At 38.9% G+C, this 20,970-nt stretch overlaps 1 protein-coding gene across 1 annotated transcript in view; it reads right to left on the bottom strand.

Moving 5' to 3' along the window:
- LOC150095920 (syntaxin-binding protein 5-like) overlaps positions 1 to 20,970 on the bottom strand; it is a 549,764-nt gene that overhangs the window by 414,226 nt on the left and 114,568 nt on the right. Inside the window, exons 5-7 of the mRNA XM_090409567.1 lie at positions 4,106 to 4,240; positions 3,947 to 4,010; positions 2,891 to 2,978 (exon numbers count right to left, since the gene is read on the bottom strand). Coding sequence (XP_090265693.1) covers positions 2,891 to 2,978; positions 3,947 to 4,010; positions 4,106 to 4,240 — 287 coding nt within the window. The remainder of the gene's footprint in view (positions 1 to 2,890; positions 2,979 to 3,946; positions 4,011 to 4,105; positions 4,241 to 20,970) is intronic.

The following is a 20,970-nucleotide window of genomic DNA, read 5'->3' as shown; positions in this document are numbered from 1 at the left end:
TAAATCAATCAATCAATATATATATATATATATATATACTAGAAGTTTTTTGTTATATATGCCAGCCTGGCTGGCCGAGTGGTAACGTATCCGCTCTCCAGTCAAAAGGCTGCGGGCTCGAATCCCTCCGTGGGCATGGATGTTTGTGATTGTTTTTGGAAATACTAGTGGTAGTGGTCGGCGATATATGGTGTTGGTGTAGTTGTGGTCAGTTGGTGGATTGAGTGGCAGTGACAGAGTTGTAGAGCAGGCAGGTGCCCTCCCTCAATGAGTCCTTGGACTTCCTGGAGGCGTCTAATAATAATAATAATAATAATAATAATATATTTCAAAGTTTGTCAAATAAGAAATAAGTATAAAGAATGTCATCTACAAAACTGTGAACTGGATGTAGTACTTGGAAAAGATCACTGATATACCTTCAGGACTGAGGTAAGGTAGTACAACACCGGACAACTCGGAGTAAAGGTGGACCAAGCTAACATCACTCCTATCTCAGTATCTCCCATAATGCAAAACACATCTCCTTGCAGATATGTATAATGTTATGCATTAAGGGAGGGGCCACTACCCAGACTGGCCTCCACCTTTATTGAGGTCTCGTCAGTGCGAGCCAGGCCCAGAGTGGAGATACCAAGGCAGAAGCAATGGAGAGGTCATCTTTACCTATAGGAGTTGCCAAAAGGTGTGCCACCTTCTTATTAAATTACTCTGGATTTTGAGAAAGACGTTGAAAGTTTATTTTTCACTTGGTTAGACTATAATAAATTTAGTTTAATCCTTTATCCAAGTGTGAGCAAACAAAGTGTACGCCCGAAAATATCTTCAGGACTGAGGTAAGGCAGTACAACACTGGGCAACTTCTATGCATGTCACAGAAAGGAGAATCCATTCTGATAATAGGGTAATCAATCCGTATTGTGGGATGAGTTGTTTATTATTACACGTCGGAAAATTAACTTCTGTTTTATGATCACTGTAGTTAATTATGTTGCTTGTATAACACTTGGAAAATTTTTCCTATAAAGCACGGGATTTCGCATTTTGGCGACGAATTCGTACGTCCTTCATTTCTTTCTTCCCTTCAGCATGAATCGACTATTCTTGGCAAGTTTCCAAGTGATGATCTCTAAAGCATGGGCATACTATAACAAGAAAAATATCTATAACCTTTGAGGCCTACTTTGTGCTTAGACTGGACAGCATATACAATACAAAGTCATGTAGTTTAGATGTGCTCCCACTGCACATCATTAAAATCTTTTTATTAATTCCATGTTTTCCCTAATGTGTGCAAATATAAATGTAAATGCAAATGACATTCTGAAAGAAAAAGAACATATTTCAAGATGAAACAAGAATTTTTCTCAACACAACTTAGAGAAAGATATAAACAGAAAATCAAATTACTTCTGGCACAACATTTTCGAAAATATGCAAAAAAAAATGTATGGCAAAAATATTGAATATAACATGAAGTCCAGTGAAGTGATACGAGGGTGGTCTGAAAAGTTCTCAGCCTAACAATGAAAAAACAAATTTATAATTTCAAAATTATTTTTTATTTTTCAACATAATCTCTCTTAAGACTTGACTAATACATTTATTCAAGCAATGCTCCAGCGCCATTATCCCATCCTTGTAGTGGTTCTCAGTAAGATCTGCAAAATATCCCTCTTCAGCTGCAATCACCTCTTCATTCAAAGAAAAATGCTGACCAGCAAGGAAAAGTTTTAGTTTTGGGAAGAGACAGAAGTCAGAGGGAACCAAATCTGGGGAGTAGGGTGGATGTTCCAACAATTCATAATGCAGATCCCTTATTTTTCCCATTTCAAAAACACATTTGTGGGCAGGTGCAATGTCCTGATGAAAGATGATTTTTTATTTCTGCAAACCGGGTCTTTTCTCATGAATTTTTTCATCTAGTCTGGTTAAAAGATCATAATAATATTCCACAGTTATTGTTTTACTCTTTTCAAGATAATTAATAAACAAAATAGCTTTAACATCCCAAAACACCAATGCCATGACTTTTCCTGCTGATGGAACCAACTTCGTCTTCTTTGGCACTGAACAACTGGCTTCTGTCCACTGTTTTCACTGCTGTTTGGATTCTGGTGTGTAATGGTGAATCCAAGTTTTATCCATACTAATAAATCGATGCACAAAATCAATTTTATTCTTGTTAAAATGCTCTAAGTACTATTCAGAGATTTTCATGTGAGTGTGTCTTTGATCTGCTGTGAGCAAGCATGGCACACATCTTGCACAAAGCTTTTTCATTTGCAATTCTTCATGCTAAATATATCCTCCACATTCTTTTGAAATGCCTATAGTCAGCAATTTCATGCACTTTGATTTGCTGGTCATCCAATACCATATCGTGCACTTGATCGATAATTTCTGGTGTTGCTACACTTTTTGGACGTTCTTCACGTGGATCATCTTTAAGGCTGGTACTTTAAAACTTTTTTAAAGCTTTAAAACTCAGAAGCCCATTTCTTTTCGAAAATTGTCGAAAATGAAGGAGAAAAGTGGCCATAAACTTTTATGAATTTCTTTTTGGTGTTAAACTTTCTTTTACAAAGAATTTTATAATCGCACAATACTCAATTTTATCCATTTCAAGGGATACAGACAATACTTTTGCTTCAGACAGCTGTATAAAACAAACTACTTGATGGAATGACTTGCAATTTCACCTGGGTGCTTATGACAGATGTACCAACTTAGAAAAAATAAACTTGTCGATAGTGTTGCCATCTATGGCCGAGGTTGACAACTTTTCAGGCCACACTCGTATTTACCAGAAATGAAACTAATGAATAATAAAAAGGAAGATAAACAAGCATTATTGTATTACATATTATAGGAAAAAATATTACAAAACTCACCTCAGATGGATTAAAACGAACATCTGCTGCCCGATTTCTAATATCCCAGAGTACTATAAGACCACTGGCATACCCCATTAGTAACTGCAAGAAAATTTAAAACATTTTATATATGTGTAACAGCAAAATTACTTGCCATTTTTCAGAGAATTGATCTAATTGTGTTGTTTTTTTTAAAGAATTAGGTCTTCAAAACTGATGATTTTGAAATATATTTTTTAAACTCTATTTATATAATGACATGGTAAACAAGTGGCTGAGGAAATAAGCAATACTGTGAAAGAACAGGAAAGCAGGATAAGAGAGAGAGAGACTAAAAAGTGCTTACCAATGGAAATATGTCGAGTGTGTGTGTGTGTGTGTGTGTGTGTGTGTGTGTGTGTGTGTGTGTGTGTGTGTGTGTGTGTGTGTGTGTGTGTGTGGGTGTGTGTGTGTGTGAGAGAGAGAGAGAGAGAGAGAGATGGATAGAAAAATGTGGGAACCTGAGTTGACAGGAAGAGTAGATGCCAAAAGCAGCAGTGAATGTGTATATGTGGGAGAAAACAAAGGAATGGGAATGACCTGAGATGCAAGTAGAGCATGAGAAAAAATTATGAAATAGGCATTGACAAAGAGAAATGGTCAAGGGGGATACGTGGAGTAGTGTCACATTTCAGAGACAATAACAGCCACAGAAATGAATTACTGTGGCTTTACAGGGAGAAGTGCCAGAAATAACGAAGCAGTACCTAAATTTCTTAACCCACTTTATCAATACATTTGGTGTGGATTGTATATCTTACCTAATTTCATTCTTTATCCCACATAGGTAATTCCTTCAAATTATAATACTTCAATTACCAGTACTGCATTATACTAATAATGGAACTTTATATATATAAAAAAAGCATAACAGTTTCTTGTAGCTAATACAAGAAAGAGACATCACTTAACAAATAATACATAAATTCTTTTTCTAATAATGCATAATAATTTTTTGCCCTGAAAAATACATGTATTATTCACAGAGAAAAAAAAAAAATCTAGAATAATGAACAGATATATGTATCTACCTTGTTTGCATCTAATGGGTTTTCACTCAGATGAATAATTGAGCCTGGGTGAGTCCTACAAGATCTGGAAAAACAAAACACAAAAGATATTGTAGATAAGAACTTAAACTAATGTATTTACATGGTGTAAGATGTTAAAATATTAATTTATATACATACAACTCTATTGCTTTATTCCAATGGATAACATATCCAGAGAGAATAAAAGAATCCACATTGACGATATGCATGTTGCCTTTTTCAGTACCCACATATAGCCATTTACTCTGAAATGGCAAATGACAGCAACGAATTCTGAAAAGGATAAAAAGTTCCTATTATTTTAGGTAGCAAAGTTTTTCATTTATTTTAAATTTATTTTCTGCATAAAACATTCATACACAGGATTAATTCCAATCAATGTAGAATCAGTATAGCAACAAAATCAATTAAAATTGAACCTTCCTGCTCTCACCCACACTCCTCTTTCAAACAAGTGGAGAAACCCATTTAAACAAAATCTTCTTTAGCCAGCAAGGAATATTATCATTATTATTATTCAGGACCTCCATGGAGTCACACGACTCATCATGGGAGGCCTACTCTAGAAAGCACAGTCTATCATACCACTCCTTAAACTCACTCATCGTTTGTGCTCTCATCAATCTATCAGGCAAGGCATTCCACAGATCAATCAACCATCATGCAAAGAAACCACTCCTCACCCTCTTCCTTGCAACCTGCTTTTGTAACTTCCAGGGATGGATCCATGTCTTCGCTCCTTCCCATACTTTCAACACTTGAAAGAATTCTCTAGTGTCAACTCTATAATTACCTCTCAACAGTTTCAATGTCTCAACCATATCACCTTTCCTTCATCTAGCTACAAAACTTTGCAGTCCATTCCCTATATTCATTACCAACATTGTACAGTCCTGATATCACTTTTGTTATCAGCCTCTGCACTTTTTCCAAGATGCCTTTATCCCCTTCACATGCTGGGAACCAAATTTGAGCATAACAGTCCAGGTGTGGTCTGATCAGGACTTTATACAATGACACAAATGACACACGATGACAAATAGCTTCACCACCTTTGCAATGTGTTCCCTGAATTTCAGGTTTCTATCAATTATCGCCTCAAAACCTCTTGCCTCCCCTACTTCTTTCTGCATCAGAGTATGCAGTCTCCCATCAATGTATCCCAAACTTCAACACTTTATATTTAGCTGAATTAAATTGACATCACCATTCATTTGTTCATCTGTCCCGCTTATTCATGTCCTCCATAAGGGCTACTACATCTGCACTATTACTACTAATCCTTCCGAGCTTCACATTGTATAAAAACAACTGCAATCCATTGATATAATGGTTAACCAATACAGGTCCCAGTACTCAGCTCTGTAGGAACTCCACTTGTAACCTTCTGCTTCCTCATACACAGCTCTCTGATGACAGCCAATACCCAATCCAATTCACTAACTAAACTAAACAACAACTAAACTCATGTGCTTAAACATTAATATAAGCTCATGATGTTGGCACCCTGTCAAATGCCTTTGTAAAATCAAAAGAAGAATATGCCTTTCCCTCATCTACTGCTCTTGTCACTTTATTATAAAAGGCAATCAAATTACTAAACAAGAGCATTCCTTAACAAATCAATGCTAACTCTCAGAGATAACATTACTCTCAATTGCCCAATGCTGTAAATGATCACTCACTAATTTCTCCGAAATCTTAACTACTCATGAAATATAAACTGGTCTATGGTTTGACACTTCCATTCTACTACAATCCTTATGCAATGGCACTATTTTACCCTCCTTCCACTCCTTTGGTACCTTTCCTTAGCCAGACTCTCATTGAAAAGCCATGTCAACGGAGCTGTCAGTTCTTTAGCATTCTCTCAAAACCCATGGTGAAATCCCATCCTATCCCATTGCTCATCTGTTTTCTAAACCTATCCTATCCCTCTAGTATTAAAACCTATTTGTCCAGGATGAAATACCCAAACAACTCCACTATCAGTCACTCTCCTCCCATTTTTATCCAACAGCATCATTCTTCCACAATTACTCCTCCTCCTACTGTCCATATAACAAAAGAATTCCTTAGGACTTTCTTTGGATCTCATGGCCAATCTCTTCTCATATTCCAGTTTTGCCTTCCTTACCATATTAGTCGATTTCCTGACCTAAGTGTTATATTCTTCATGCATCTACTCTCCATCCTCCTTATATTTTTTCCATAACTTCTTATTCACCTGCATTCCTATTTCATATTGCAAGCGTAAGGTAAGGTAAGGTAAGGTAAGTGTACCAGAAACTAGATCCTTTGCCTTAGACAGATCAACAGAAAAGTATAAAGAATTTAGACTCCCTATGGTAATGTGTTTCATAAACTACTCAAAAGCTTTTGACTGTGTTCACTATGTGAATTGCGTAGAAGTAATGAAAATAATGGGTTTTACTCAAGACATTATCAGGTTGATAGCTAATTAATACAGTGAGCTAGAAGCCACAGTAAGAACAGGTGTTGGATTAACTGATTGGCTTCAGGTTGGAAAGGGAGTTAAGCGAGGTTTGCCTACTTTCTCCTCACCTATTTAAGCACTGCATGAATTTAAAACAGGAATTACGATATGTGGTAGATTAATCAGTAATCTGAGGTATGCTGCTGATGATACAATACTCTTTTTTAATGACAGAGAAGAACTAGGACAAATTCTTGACAAAGTTAATGAGATCAGGAATAAGAAATACAAAGAAATAAGAACAGAGGACTGCAGCTCAATCCTAGCAAGACAAAGATTATGGTTCTCAAAGGAAATAGAGACAAGGAAGTACCAGAGAAAAATGTGTACCTTAATGGAGAAAGAATTGAGAAAGTCAGGAAGAACAAGTACCTGGGATCCATTATTACTGAAGAATTGCTGTTCAGAAGACATGAGAAGAAGATTAGGAATGGCTAAAACAACAGAGAGTTGTCTAAAATCTGGAAAGATGGGCCTATCTCCAAAGGAACAATGTTGAGGATTTTAGATGCAGCTGTTTTCCCAATAGCAATAGAAGATAATAAAGCAGTAATTGAAGTAAGAGTTCGTGGAAAAAGAGAAAGGGGTAGGACATCAATGAGATGGACAGATGGTGTGTCTGAAGTGACTGATCTTTGGAAAGTTGAAGCCTCTAGAAAAGCATAACAACAGGACTGCCGGACGAGGACTGATGTGCACATCACAAAGCAACTGAGTGACCATACAGAATCTGATGATGTCTAATGAATAGATGGATGGATGGATGTCATCCACTTTACACTAAATTTTGTTCTCTCTTTCACTGGTATACAACTTGCAACTGCTGCTAATAAATATTTCTACACCAGTTCCAAGGCACTGATGATATTTTTCACTTCCAATTCCTCCATCCATAGAACTTACCCAAGATGATTTCTAAGCTTATTATATTATTATTAACCTCCATGGAGTCAGAGATTCGTTGTGGGAGGTACACCCTATTGCACACAATGCTCATCCAACTTTGCCTTAAAATGATTCAATGTATCTACATTCATAGCACACTCACCAACCATTCTCCATGCCAAGAACCTCTTCTCACTCCTCTGCTCATATTCTTTATACAGTTTCTAGCAATGGCCTCTTTGTTTACCCCCCCCCCTCAATCTTTTCCATGTCAACTTGATAACAATCCCTGACTAGCTTATATATATCTCAATTATATCCACCCTCTTCCTCCTATTTACGAGGCTTTGTAATTTACATTCTCCCAATATCTCCTCGTACTCCACATTTCAAAGACCACTGACAACCTTTGTGAATCTTCTCTAGACCCTTTCCAACATATCCCCATCACCAAGAAAACCTCACAATAATCAATATGAGGCTTGATCAAGGCCTTATATGGGATCATAATCTCTTTATTTCTGCACATCAGGTTCCTTGCATCATTGCCATTATCTGATGTGATATCCTCACAACTTGTGTGCAATGTGAACCCTGAACTTCAGATCCTTGTCCACCACTCCCAGATCTCTCATTTCCTCTACCTCCATTAAAGTTTCCCCACCAAGTGTATACTTTGCATCCCATCATTGTTTACCAAATTTCAAACCTTACACTCTGCAACATTGAACTGACAGTTCCACTTACCTGCCATTCATTCAATCTATTCAAGTTCTCCTGCAAGGCCATAACATCTGCTTGACTCTGCATTGCTCTCCCCAATTTTGCATTGTCTGCAAATAGCTGTATATCACTAGTTAAACCCATCCTCATATCATTAACATACAAATTGAACAACAATGGTTCGAAAACTGACCCCTGCAGCACACCACTAGCGATCTTCCTCTTACTAGATGCCGCATCCTTGTATACAACTTTCTGATACCTGTCTGACAGCCAGCCAGTCACTGATCCAACTCAAGTCTGTTATCCAATCCCATCTGTTTCAATTATTTAATAGTTTGTCATGTGGAAGCCTATCAAAGCTTTATTCAAAATCCAAGTACACCACTGTATATGCATCTTCCCTGTCCAAGGTATTTATCATCTTGATGTAGTACATAAGTCCAGAAGGGATAATGCTGGGTATAGAAACAGTGGCATTTATATGTTTTATGCTAATGTCAGGAGTATCCGGAATAACGGAGAGGAATTGGTGGCGCAGATAGCATCAGCCTGGCCAAATATTATTGCGATCACTGAGACGTGGTTGACAGAAGGGGATATAACAACAGGAATAGAAGTCACTGGGTATAGCATTTTTTGTCAGGATAGGAGGGGGAAAGTGTAGTGGTGGGGTACTGCTTATGATAAGTGATGACCTATGTCCTCTAAGAGTGGAGGCTTTGGAAAAAAGTGAGACAAATGATTTTGAGAGCATATGGTGTGAGGTAGAGGTAGAGGTAGGCAAGACAGGATATTTAGTGGGGTGTTGCTACAGACCCAGGAGCACAGAGAATGGGGACCAGGAGATGTTTAGACAGCTAGGTTTGGCAAGTGCAAGAAGAATGATTGTTATGGGGGATTTTAACCACAGTAGTATAAATTGGAGAGAGGAAGATGCATGTAGCAATAGGGGAATGGAATTTCTAGAATTCATGAGGGACAAAAATCTTAGGCAACATGTAACAGAGGGAAAAAGAGGTTCAAGAGTTTTGGATTTGGTTATAGCATCAGAAGAGTTGATAATAACTGAGATGACATCTCTGCCAAAACATGGAGAGAGTGACCATATGGTTTTGACTTGGAAAATGAATAGACATGCAGGAGTATCAAAGAGAAGGGGACTTATGTGGAATTATAAAGCAGATGATTATAATAGTCTTAGATGTCAACTTCGGGAAGTTTCATGGAGGGAGGAATTGGAAGGTCGGGATATCATTAATGCATGGGAAATTGTGAAAGAATATTTATTAGCAGCAATGGTAAGTTGTATACCACGAGTGAAGAAGAGGACGCAATTTGGAGTAAAGTGGATGACAAACAATATTAAACAGGAATTGCATGCGAAAAAGAGGCTATGGAAGAGATATAATGAGACAGGTGAAGAGAAGATGCATGAAGAATATAAGACACAGGCAAGAAGAGTGACTAGTGTGGCAAGGAAAGCGAAACTGGAATATGAGAGGAAATTGGCCCTAAGATCCAAAGAAAATCCTACAGAATTTTTTAGCTATGTGGCCAGTAGGAAGAGAAATGACTGTGGAAGAATGATATTGTGGGATAAAAATGGGAATAGAGTGACTGATGCAGAGGACATAGTGGAATTGTTTAATGAACACTTTATTGGAGTATTTCATCCTAGAGGAGTCAGTTTTAATGCTAGAGGGATAGGACTGGTTCGAGGTCTGGAGGTACAGGAGGAGAGTGTGTTTCAGATACTGAGTACTCTGGATGTCAGTAAAGCTTTGGGACTGGATGGTATTTCACCACGAGTTTTGAGAGAATGTGCCAGGGAACTGACAGTGCCTTTAACCTGGGTTTTCAATGAAAGTCTGGCTTCGGCAAAGGTGCCCAGGGAATGGAAGGAAGGTAAGATAGTGCCATTGCATAAGGGTGGTAACAGACTGGAAGTGTCTAATTATAGGCCAGTCTGTGTGTCATCAGTAGTTGGTAAGATCTTGGAGAAAGTAGTGAGGGATCGTATACAACATTGGGCAGATGAGTGTAATGTTATCTGTGAGCGACAACATGGATTTATGAAAGGGCACTCTTGTTTTAGCAATATGCTAGCCTTTTATAATAAAGTTACAAAAACATTAGATGAGGGAAAGACATATACTGCAATTTTCTTAGACTTAGCAAAGGCATTTGACAGGGTGCCACATGATAAGCTGATATTTAAGTTGCAGCAAATGCGGGTCTTGATGTCAGATTGGTCAACTGGATTCAGGATTGGCTGTCTGATAGGTATCAGAGAGTTGTGTATGGTGGAACAGTTTCAAGGAGGCAGAGGATTACAAGTGGGATCCCACAGGGCTCAGTACTAGGACCTATATTGTTTAACCTTTATATCAATGACATTGCCAGTGGATTGCAAGGAGATATTCAGTTGTCTGCAGATGATGCGAAGCCTAGGAAGGATTATTAGTAATAGAAGTAGAGGAGACAAGAGATCTGGAGTTGATGGTTGATAGAAACCTGAAGTTTAGGGGACATATTGCAAAGGTGGTGAAGATAACACAGAGGATTGCTGCAATTATGAGAAGGACACTGACCTGCAGAGATAAAAGGGTTATCATTCCATTGTATGTCTCTGATCAGACTACACTTGGACTATTGTTCTCAGATTTGGTCTCCAGGATTTGAAGAGGATAAATTAACTGTGGAAAGGATACAAAGAAGGATGACAAAGGTGGTTTCAGGACTGTACAAGGATAGTTACGAGGATCGGCTGAGGGAATGTGGACTGCAGAGTTTGGTGAATAGAAGAAGGAGAGGTGATATGATTGAGACTTTTAAACTGTTGAGAGGTGGTTACAGGGTTGACACTGGGGAGTTCTTTCGCTTGGTTGAACAGCGGGAAGGAGTGATGACAAGAGGCCATCCCTGGAAGTTACGAAAGGAAACTGTGAGCAAGAGGGTGAGGAGTGGTTTCTTTGCGTGGAGGGTGGTTGAACCGTGGAATGCATTGCCTGATGGAGTGGTGAGAGCAAGAACGGTCAATGAGTTTAAGAAGTGGTATGATAGACTTTGTGTTTCTTAGGGGGGATCTCCCCTCGATGAGTCTTGACAGACTTTATGTTCTTAGGAAGGACCTCTCACGATGAGTCTTTCGACTCCATGGAGGCCTGAATAATAATAATAATAATAAATAAGTTAGTAAAGCACGATCTTCCCTTAACAAACCTATGCTGATAACCATAAAGAATACTGCTGTTTTCAACCCAATTCTGTATCCTACTTCTCACAAATCTCTCTAGTACCTTCACCACAACTCCAGATATACAAATTGGCCTATAATTTGAAGACCCACAGCCTTATCACCACCTTTATGCAATGGAACAATTTTACCTTCTTTACACTCTCTTGGAACCTGTGCTGTTGAAAGACTCTTATTAAACAAGCATGCCAATGCTATTGCCAATTCCCTGGAACATCTCCTTAAAACATGTGGTGATATGTCATTAAACCATATCACCTTATTGACAAAGTTATTTTGGTACGGGCACTAGCATCACCGTATCACGTGGCAGTGAATTTGAGCTGTGCAGAAGAAAGTGATTTTTAATCGGTGAATAGTCCGTTTGTTTTCCCATTCTTCTATGTTTTTGCGTGCTGAATTGTTTCTCTGAATACGAGTGTACTTCAGTGGTTGTTTTTTGGAAGTTAGTTGCTGTCGCGATATAATATATTTTGGTTACCATCGGAATCGTTTGCATAACAGTGGAAGACAAAATAAAGCTAAGTTTTCATTACTGCATTTAGTTATATTTCATTTTATTTAGTGTACTTAAATGTTTTGTTTTGCTTGTAATTGTTTGTACTTTTTTCTTATTTATTTAACGGAATTTATTAATTGAATAATTAATAATTACGCTACTTGGCAGTAAGGAATGATGGCAGATTCAGCTGCAGTCACAAGTGGTGTATCGCCAAGTCCTCCGCATTTATGAACTCTATTATAAGCAATATCATAAGGGACTTTGTGGCATGCAGAAGAAGAACTTTGTGGCATGCAGACAAGTATGCATCTCAGGAATTGGATATGTGGCTTGTGAAAGAGAGCAGAGAGTGTATATGTGTGCAAAATGCAGGCAGTGGGAGGAAATAAGTGCATTTGAAATATCAATATCCAACGTTGTTGCTCCAGGAACGGGGAATTAATGTAGGAAGACAAGTAGTGTGATAGGAGAGAATAAAAAAATATATATGTGAAAGAGAAAATAATAGTTGATAGTGTGCAAGGCATGAGTGACTGTGAAAGTTTAGGAGATAGTTTTGTTTGGGAGGGTGAATTTAGATTAAGAGTGACTGACCTGCAGAGGGAGATAGATGAGCTGAAAGAGGAAGTGGAATGCCTTGTGAATGAGAGCAGAAGTATGAAAGATAAGATTAGGAGAATGGAAGAGATAAATGCAAGCCGAATCAGAGAAGGGGAGAGAGAGAATTTTGGGAGTGTTAGAAGAGGAGAGAAAGGAAACAGTAGAAGAGAGGGAATGAGAGAGAAGTATGGGAATGTTAGCAGACGAGAGGATGGAAACAATAGGAGAGATGGAATGAGATAGAGATATGGAATGAGATAGAGATATGGAAGTGCTGGAAGAGGAAAGAATAGAAACAGTAGGAGAGACAGAATGAGAGAGAGGTATGGGAATGCTAGAAGACGAGAGGATGGAAACAGTAGGAGAAACAGAATGAGGGATTGATATGGAAGTGCTAGAAGTGGAGAAAATGGAAACAGTAGGAGAGAGGGAATGAGAGAGATATATGGGAGTGCTAGAAGAGGAGAGAATGAAAACATTAGGAAAGAGAGTTATGAGAATGCTAGAAGAGAGAATAGCAGTAGAGGAGAGGGAATGAGAGAGACCTATGGGAATGAAAGAAGAGGAGAGAATGGAAACAGTAGGAGAAAGGGAATGGTAAGAGGTATAACGTATAGCTACTCAATGATCCGTGGTGTTCAAGATAGGATGCGTGAGGAGTGTTTGCCAGGAGGAACAATAGAAAGGGTGGCGATGGCAATTAAGAGAGGTGAAAGGGTGAATGAGATGATTGTTATGGTAGGAACAAATGACTTGAATGGCATAATAGCGAGAATGTGTGACTCCACTGTATTCCACTCTTTCCTCAAATGCTTAGAGTGCATTTGAGGAAAGAGTGGAATTCTATGCGAGAGACCACTTACATTTGAATGAGGAAGGACGTAGGTATCTGGAGAGATTGCTGTTCTGAACGAGTCAGTGTGTCCCAGGGAGGATGATAGCAGGGGTGGCCTCTTGTGAGAATGGATGCTTGGGAGAAGGGAGACAACATCAGGTAATGCTGAGCCCAGTGGAGTCTAGAGGGGATAATGCTGGAAATAGAAACAATGGCATTTATATGCTTTATACTAATGCCAGGAGTATCCGGAATAAGGGAGAGGAATTGGGACGCAGATAGCATTAGCCTGGCCAAAAGTTATTGGGATCACTGAGACGTGGTTAACAGAAGGGGATATAATAACAGGAATAGAAGTCACTGGGTACAGTATTTTTCGTAAGGATAGGAGGGGAAAGCGTGGTGGTGGGGTACTGCTTATGATAAGTGACGACCTATGTTCTCTAAGAGCGGAGAATTTGGAAGGAAGTGAGACAAATGATTTTGAGAGCGTATGGTGTGAGGTAGAGGCAAGACAGGATATTTAGTGGGGTGTTGCTATAGACCCAGGAGCACAGAGGATGGTGACCGAGAGATGTTTAGACAGTTAAGTTTGGCAAGTGCAAGAAGAATGATTGTTATGGAAGATTTTAACTGCAGTAGTATAAATTGGAGAGAGGAAGATGCATGTAGCAATAGGGGAATGGAATTTCTAGAATTCATGAGGGACAAATGTCTTAGGCAACATGTAACAGAGGGAACAAGAGGTTCAAGAGTTTTGGATTTGGTTGTAGCAACAGAAGAGTTGATAATAACTGAGATGACATCTCTCCCACCAGTTGGAGAGAGTGACCATATGGTTTTGACTTGGAAAATGAATAGACATGCAAGAGTATCAAAGAGATGGGAACTTATGTGGAATTATAAAGCAGGTGATTATAATAGTCTTAGACATCAACTTTGGGAAGTTTCATGAAGGGAGGAATTGGAAGGCCGGGATATCATTAGTGTGTGGGAAATTGTTAAAATTATATTTGTTAGCAGCAATGGTAAGTTGTATACCACGAGCGAAGAAGAGGACACAATTTGGAGTAAAGTGGATGAAAAACAATATTAAACAGGAAATGCATGCGAAAAAGAGGCTATGGAAGAGATATAAGGAGACAGGTGAAGAGAAGATGCATAAAGAATATAAGACACAGGCAAGAAGAGTGACTAGTGTGGCAAGGAAAGCGAAACTGGAATATGAGAGGAAATTGGCCCTAAGATCCAAAGAAAATCCTACAGAATTTTTTAGCTATGTGGCCAGAAGAAGGAGAAATGACTGTGGAAGAATGATATTGGGGGATAAAAATGGGAATAGTGTGACTGATGCAGAGGACATAATGGAATTGTTCAATGAACACTTTATTGGAATAGTTCATCCTAGAGGAGTCAGTTTTTAGGGCTGGTTCGAGGTTTAGAGGTATACAGGAGGAGAGTGTGTTTCAGATACTAAGTACTCTGGATGTTAGTAAAGCTTTGGAACCGGATGGTATTTCACCACAAGTTTCGAGAGAATGTGCTAGGGAACTGAGAGTGCCTTTAACCTGGCTTTTCAATGAAAGTCTGGCTGCAGGAAAGGTGTCCAGGGAATAGAAGGAAGGGAAGATAGTGCCATTGCATAAGGGTGGTAACAGACTAGAAATGTTTAATTATAGGCCAGTCTGTGTGTCATCAGTAGTTGTTAAGATCTTGGAGAGAGTAGTGAGGGACTGTATACAGCATTGGACAGATGAGGGTAATGTTATCTGTGAGAATCAACATGGATTTGTGAAAGGACGCTCTTGTTTTAGCAATATGCTAGCCTTTTATAATAAAGTTTCAAGAACATTAGATGAGGGAAAGGCATATACTGCAATTTTCTTAGACTTGGCAAAGGCATTTGACAGGGTGCCACATGATAAGCTGATATTTAAGTTGCAGCACATGGGTCTGGATGTCAGATTGGTCAACTGGATTCAGGATTGGCTGTCTGATAGGTATCAGAGAGTTGTGTATGGTGGAACAGTTTCAAGGAGGCAGAGGATTACAAGTGGGATCCCACAGGGCTCAGTACTAGGACCTATATTGTTTAACCTTTATATCAATGACATTGCAAGTGGATATTCAGTTGTTTGCAGATGATGTGAAGCTGGTAAGGATTATGAGTATTAGTGCAGATGTGGTAGCCCTGCAAGAGGATTTGAATAAACTAGATAGATGGGCAAAAGAATGGGTGTATCAGTTTAATGCAGCAAAATGTAAGGTCTTGAGGTTTGGGAAATATCGATGGGATGTTGCATACTATGGGAGGAGTTATACTGGAGGAAGTAGGGAAGACAAGAGATCTGGGATTGATGATTGATCGAAATCTGAAATTTACTGGACTTATTGCAAAGGTAGTGAAGTAACACAGAGGATTGCTGTAATTATGAGAAGGACACTGATCTGCAGAGATAAAAGGGTTATTATTCCATTGTATAAGCCTCTGTTCAGACCACACTTAGACTATTGTTCTCAGATTTTGTCCACAGGATTTGAAGGGGATAAATTAACTGTGGAAAGGATACAAAGACAGATGACAAAGATGGTTTCAGGTCTGTACAATTATGGTTATGAGGAATACCAACAATTCCTTATTCCATCATTACTGGAATGATGGAATAAGGAATTGTTGGTAGGAAAGGGGAACCAAGTGAAAGCAGCTGTGCTTTCACCAATAGAAGGAGTGTTAGGATTAAGAATACAGACATGGTTAACAGAGGATGATGTGCTTATGACAATAGAATGTGATGGTTATAGCATTTTTTGAAAAGACAGAAAAGATAAGAGGAGGTGGGATGTTAATGATGATTTTAGAAAAATTATGTCTTCTCTTGAAGAAAGCAATAATGATAGTGACTTTGAGGCCATTTGGTGTGAGGCTAAGGTTAGCACAAATTTTAGATATTTAGTGGAATGTTTCTCAGGCCAAGGAATGCAGAGGGAGGTTCTGAAATGTTCAGACAGATGAGACTGTAGAATGACAGGCAGGTTATAATAATGGGCAACTTTAATTGTGGGAGAATTGACTTCAAGCAAGGAATATCATGTGTGAGTAAGAAGATTAAATTTCTCGAGCTACTGAGGGACAGTTAGCTTATGCAGCAAGCAGTTGAAGCAACAGCTAGGACTCGGGTTTCAGATTGAATAATTTCATCTCATACAATGATAATAGAAGATGTCATCATGACGCCACCAGTTGGGCAGAGTGCCATATGCTTTTGATATGGGGAGCAGGTAATCAGGTATGAGCTTCATATGGAACAAGAGATGTGTGGTATAATAAATTTAGTTTAATCCTTTATCCAAGTGTGAGCAAACAAAGTTTGTGCCTGAAGTATCTTCAGGACTGAGGCAACTCGAAGTAAAGGTGGCCCAAGCTCTCATCACTCCTTGTCTCAGTATCTCCCATAATGCAAAGCACATCTCCTTGCAGACATGTATAATGCTATGCATTAAGGGAAGGGCCATACTCAGACCGGTTTTGACCTTTATTGAGGTCTCGTCCGTGGGAGCCAGACCCAGAAGTGGTGATACTAAGGCAGAAGCAATGGAGAGGTCATATTTACCTATACAAGTTGCCAAAAGGTGTACCACCTTATTATTAAATTACTCTGGATTTAGAGAAAGATGTTGGAAGTTTTTTTTCAATAAAGGTCGAAACCAGAAGGTCTGGGTAGTGGCCTTTCCCTTAATGCATAGCATTACACATGTCTGCAATGAGATGTGCTTTGCATTATGGGAGATACTGAGATAAGGAGTGATGAGAGCTTGGTCCACCTTTACTACGAGTTGCCTCAGTCCTGAAGATACTTCAGGTGAAAACTTTGTTTGCTCACACTTGGATAAAGGATTAAACATTATTTATTATAGTCTAACCAAGTGAAAAATAAACTTCCAACATCTTTCTCTAAATCCAGAGTAATTTACCCAGAATAATTAATCCAGAATAATAATACGAGTTGCAAAAGGTACATCTTTATGCAACTCATATAGGTAAATATGACCTCTCCATTGCTTCTGCCTTAGTATCACCACTTCTGGATCTGGCACCCACTGACAAGACCTCAATAAAGGTTGAAACTGGTCTGGGTAGTGGCCCTTCCCTTAATGCATAGCATTATACATGTGAGCAAGGAGATGTGTTTTGCATTATGGGAGATACTGAGACAAGGAGTGGTGAGAGCTTGGTCCACCTTTACTATGCGTTGCCTCAGTCCTGAAGATACTTCAGGTGCAAACTTTGTTTGCTCGCACTTGGCTAAAGGATTAAACTAAATTTATTATAGTCTAACCAAGTGGAAAATAAACTTTCAACTTCCAAGAGATGTGTGGAATCACAATAAGTTAATGGGAATACAATACAATAAGTTAAGAAAACAGACCAGTGATGTGCAGTGGCTTGATCAGTTGAAAGGGAGAAAAATCAGTAGTGCTTGGGATTTGGTCTGGAATAAATTACTTATGGCAATGTTAGATTGTAGATTTCTAAGGTTCAGAGGATAAATAAAGTATGTGTGAAATGGATGAATCATGGAATTATCAGAAGCTTCTGAGAAAGCGATGGAGCAGGTATAAATAACAGTGTATTCATCAGCTGCATGAAGAGTATAAGGTGCAAGCTAGGAAGGTGATAAGTGTAGTAAGGAAAGAGAAACTGGCATATCAAAAGAGACTGGCTGAAGCAGCAAAGCAAAACCCCTAGAGAAAACCCAAGAGAAGAAAGAGTGAATGTGGAAGACTGACTTTAGTTGCTGAAGATGGAACAGAAGTTGCATCTGCATAAGTACTTTGTTAGTGTATTTCATGTAGTATTGTTGAATACCACTAGGAAGAAGGAGAGAAAACTGATAGCGCAAGAATGGGAGGTGTATAGAATTTTAAGTAACCTTAATGCTAATAAGGCTGTGGGATTGGATGGGATATCATTATATGTGTTAAGAGAATGTGCAAAAGAGCTGGCTGTACCCTTGACCAGATTCAATAGAAGTCTGGTAACAGGAACAGTCCCAGAAGAGTGAAAAAGCTCTCTCTTGAAAGAAAGCTTTCAAGAGAGAGCTACATGAGTTTGTTAGGGGAGGTCATGCTTTAGTAACTTGGTTACATTTTATAATAGAACAATTAGTGTATTGGAAGAGGAAGATGCTTATACAGTGATTTATTTGGATGTTGCTAAAGCATTTGATCAAGTACCACATGATAAACTACTGATGAAAGTGGGCAGGATGAGTTGGGATACTCATTAGGTAGCTTGGTTGCAAAATTGATGATTGTCTAATAGGAGCCAGCAAGTTGTGTATGGAGGTCAGTTGTGTATGTCCCAAAATAGGAAGGTGATGAGTGGATTGCCACAGGGTTTTGTTCTGGGACCACTGCTGTTTAACTTATATATCAATTATATAGTTCATGGCATGAAAGGAGATATTCAGTTGTTTGCTGAAGATTCTAAATTAGGAAGAGTAGTGTCAAGAAATTCTGATATGTTGTTGTTACAAGAGGATTTGAATAGGTTGGTGCTTAGGCCTGAAGAATGGAGATGCCATTTCAATGTTACTAAGTGTAACATTATGCACTTCGGCAGAGAAGACAGAATGAGGTATTCCACATTGGAGGAGCAAGGAATCTGGGTATTTTCATGGATAGGAAACTGAAGTTCAGGTAACACATAGCAAAAATTGTTAAGGTTATCCCCAAAAATCACTGCTTCCATTCTATAAGAAGCTAATTAGGCTCATTTTGATTTCTGTGAACAGATTTGGTCTGGTTTGGAGAGAGTGAAGAAGCAAATAACTAAGACTGTCTCAGGACTCTAGAATGCTGAGGATGAGAAAAGAGTGACGAAATGCAGCCTTCAGAGCTTGGCAGATAGGAGGAGGGGGAGTGATAAGATTGAGACATAAGCTGGTGAGAGGCGTCTACTAAATAGATACAGTCGCATTATTGGGTGATGTAACAGCTAGAGGTCATCCCTGGAAGCTGTACAAGGATCATGTGAGGTGATAAAGAGATTTTTTGCTTGGCAGTGGTGAAGAGTGGAATGTGTTGCCAGAATGGGTGGTGGAGTACTCACCACCCATTCTTCAAAGTTCAAAGCAAGGTGTAATAGTTATTGTGGTCGGTGAGTATTAGACCTCCCATGATGAGTCTTTGGACTCCATGGATGCTTGGAAGTAATACTAATACTGATTCTGAGATGGATAGGAATCTAGCAGAACCAAACGTAAAAATTAAGGGTCTTTATTTTAAACAACAGTTGCCTTGCAAGGCACTGGATGTAGATTGCACACAGGGGACAAGATGGCCTGTGTAGAACTCAATGAGTCTCTATGGGCATCTGTGTAGTGGGATGACATGGTTCTTGTAAAGATGTAGTGCAAATAGCAGGAAAATGATTGCTTCCATAGTAGAAGTTCTCTTTACCATCCCACATGAGCAGTGGAGAAATGCAGGAGAGTAAACTGTAAGAACTACAGAATATGAGCAGGTAGGCATATGATAGAAGTTAATGATTAAGAAGAGAGAGGACATAACTGTTGAGCATTTACTCCATGATATAATTTCATCCATTTGGGTTAGCGCTATCCAACCAAGTGCTGCATCCATTAAATTCACCCATGAGAAGCATGGCAGGTGGCAGTTGCAACATGAGATTATGAAGATCAATCTCATTTAACTCATAACCAGTTGGAAAATATACAACATACAGGGTGTTCGGGATAAATTTGACATATTTATAATTAATTATATTTTTCCGTAAGTTACATGTATTAACACACACTTCTCTTCATTTAAAAGTTTGGACCCTTCTTCATTCATATACAAGATGTCAGAAAGGATGGATAGCTGGAACCCACCTGAATCATGGAAGAGAATAACTTGTATCATGATGATTCGTGCCCGCCATCAAAATAAGGATATTACGACTGCTGCCCAATGCTCCCTGAATACAGTAAAAACAATCAGGCATGAACTAGAGACTTGCAATGGTGACTACGAGGATGTAGCAAGAAGAAAGATCCCTAGCAGACGATCTGATTGCGTTCGTACAGCAGAATTCCTCGCAAATCTGCAGGAACAGGTGTTGAAGAACCCTGGCATTGGAATTCGGGCTTTGTTCGTGGAGTTGCTAACTGTAGTCAAGCCCTGGATAACAAGGGTAGCCAATGGTAGGCCGTATGTATGGCAGCAGGATTCGGCCCCTTGCCACACCTCTGGGAAAAGTCAAAAATGGTTGTCTGAAAATTTCTACGACTTCACCAGTCCAAATGTTTGGCCTCCAAACTCCCCAGACCTTAACCCCATGGATTATTTTGTATGGGGCGCAGTTGAAAAAGACACCAATCGCACTTCCAGTAATACAAAAGCCCAGTTAATGGATAAAATTAAAACAGTTTTTGCGGCCCTTCCCAGGGAGACTGTAGCATCAGCTTGTTCGAGGTTCCGAAGCAGAATTGAAGCTGTGATCGATGCTAATGGTGGTTATTTTGAGTAAATCTTGTTGATAGTATTGTAATTAACTCTGCCTGTAATGTTTTTTTGTCAATTCATTAAATTTAATAGATACAAAGAAGATTTTCTTTTTCCTTACGAAACTGTCAAATTTATCCCGAACACCCTGTATATTGTAATAAGAAACTGCATGGATAAGTGAATTGCTACT

This window comes from Typopeltis vanoorti, chromosome 19 (assembly GCF_054136105.1).
Source record: "Typopeltis vanoorti isolate ZY-2024b chromosome 19, IOZ_Tvanoo_1.0, whole genome shotgun sequence".
NCBI classification, from domain to species: domain Eukaryota; kingdom Metazoa; phylum Arthropoda; class Arachnida; order Uropygi; family Thelyphonidae; genus Typopeltis; species Typopeltis vanoorti.
Note: the sequence above shows the minus strand (reverse complement) of the source record. Positions and strands in the feature narration are given on the sequence as shown.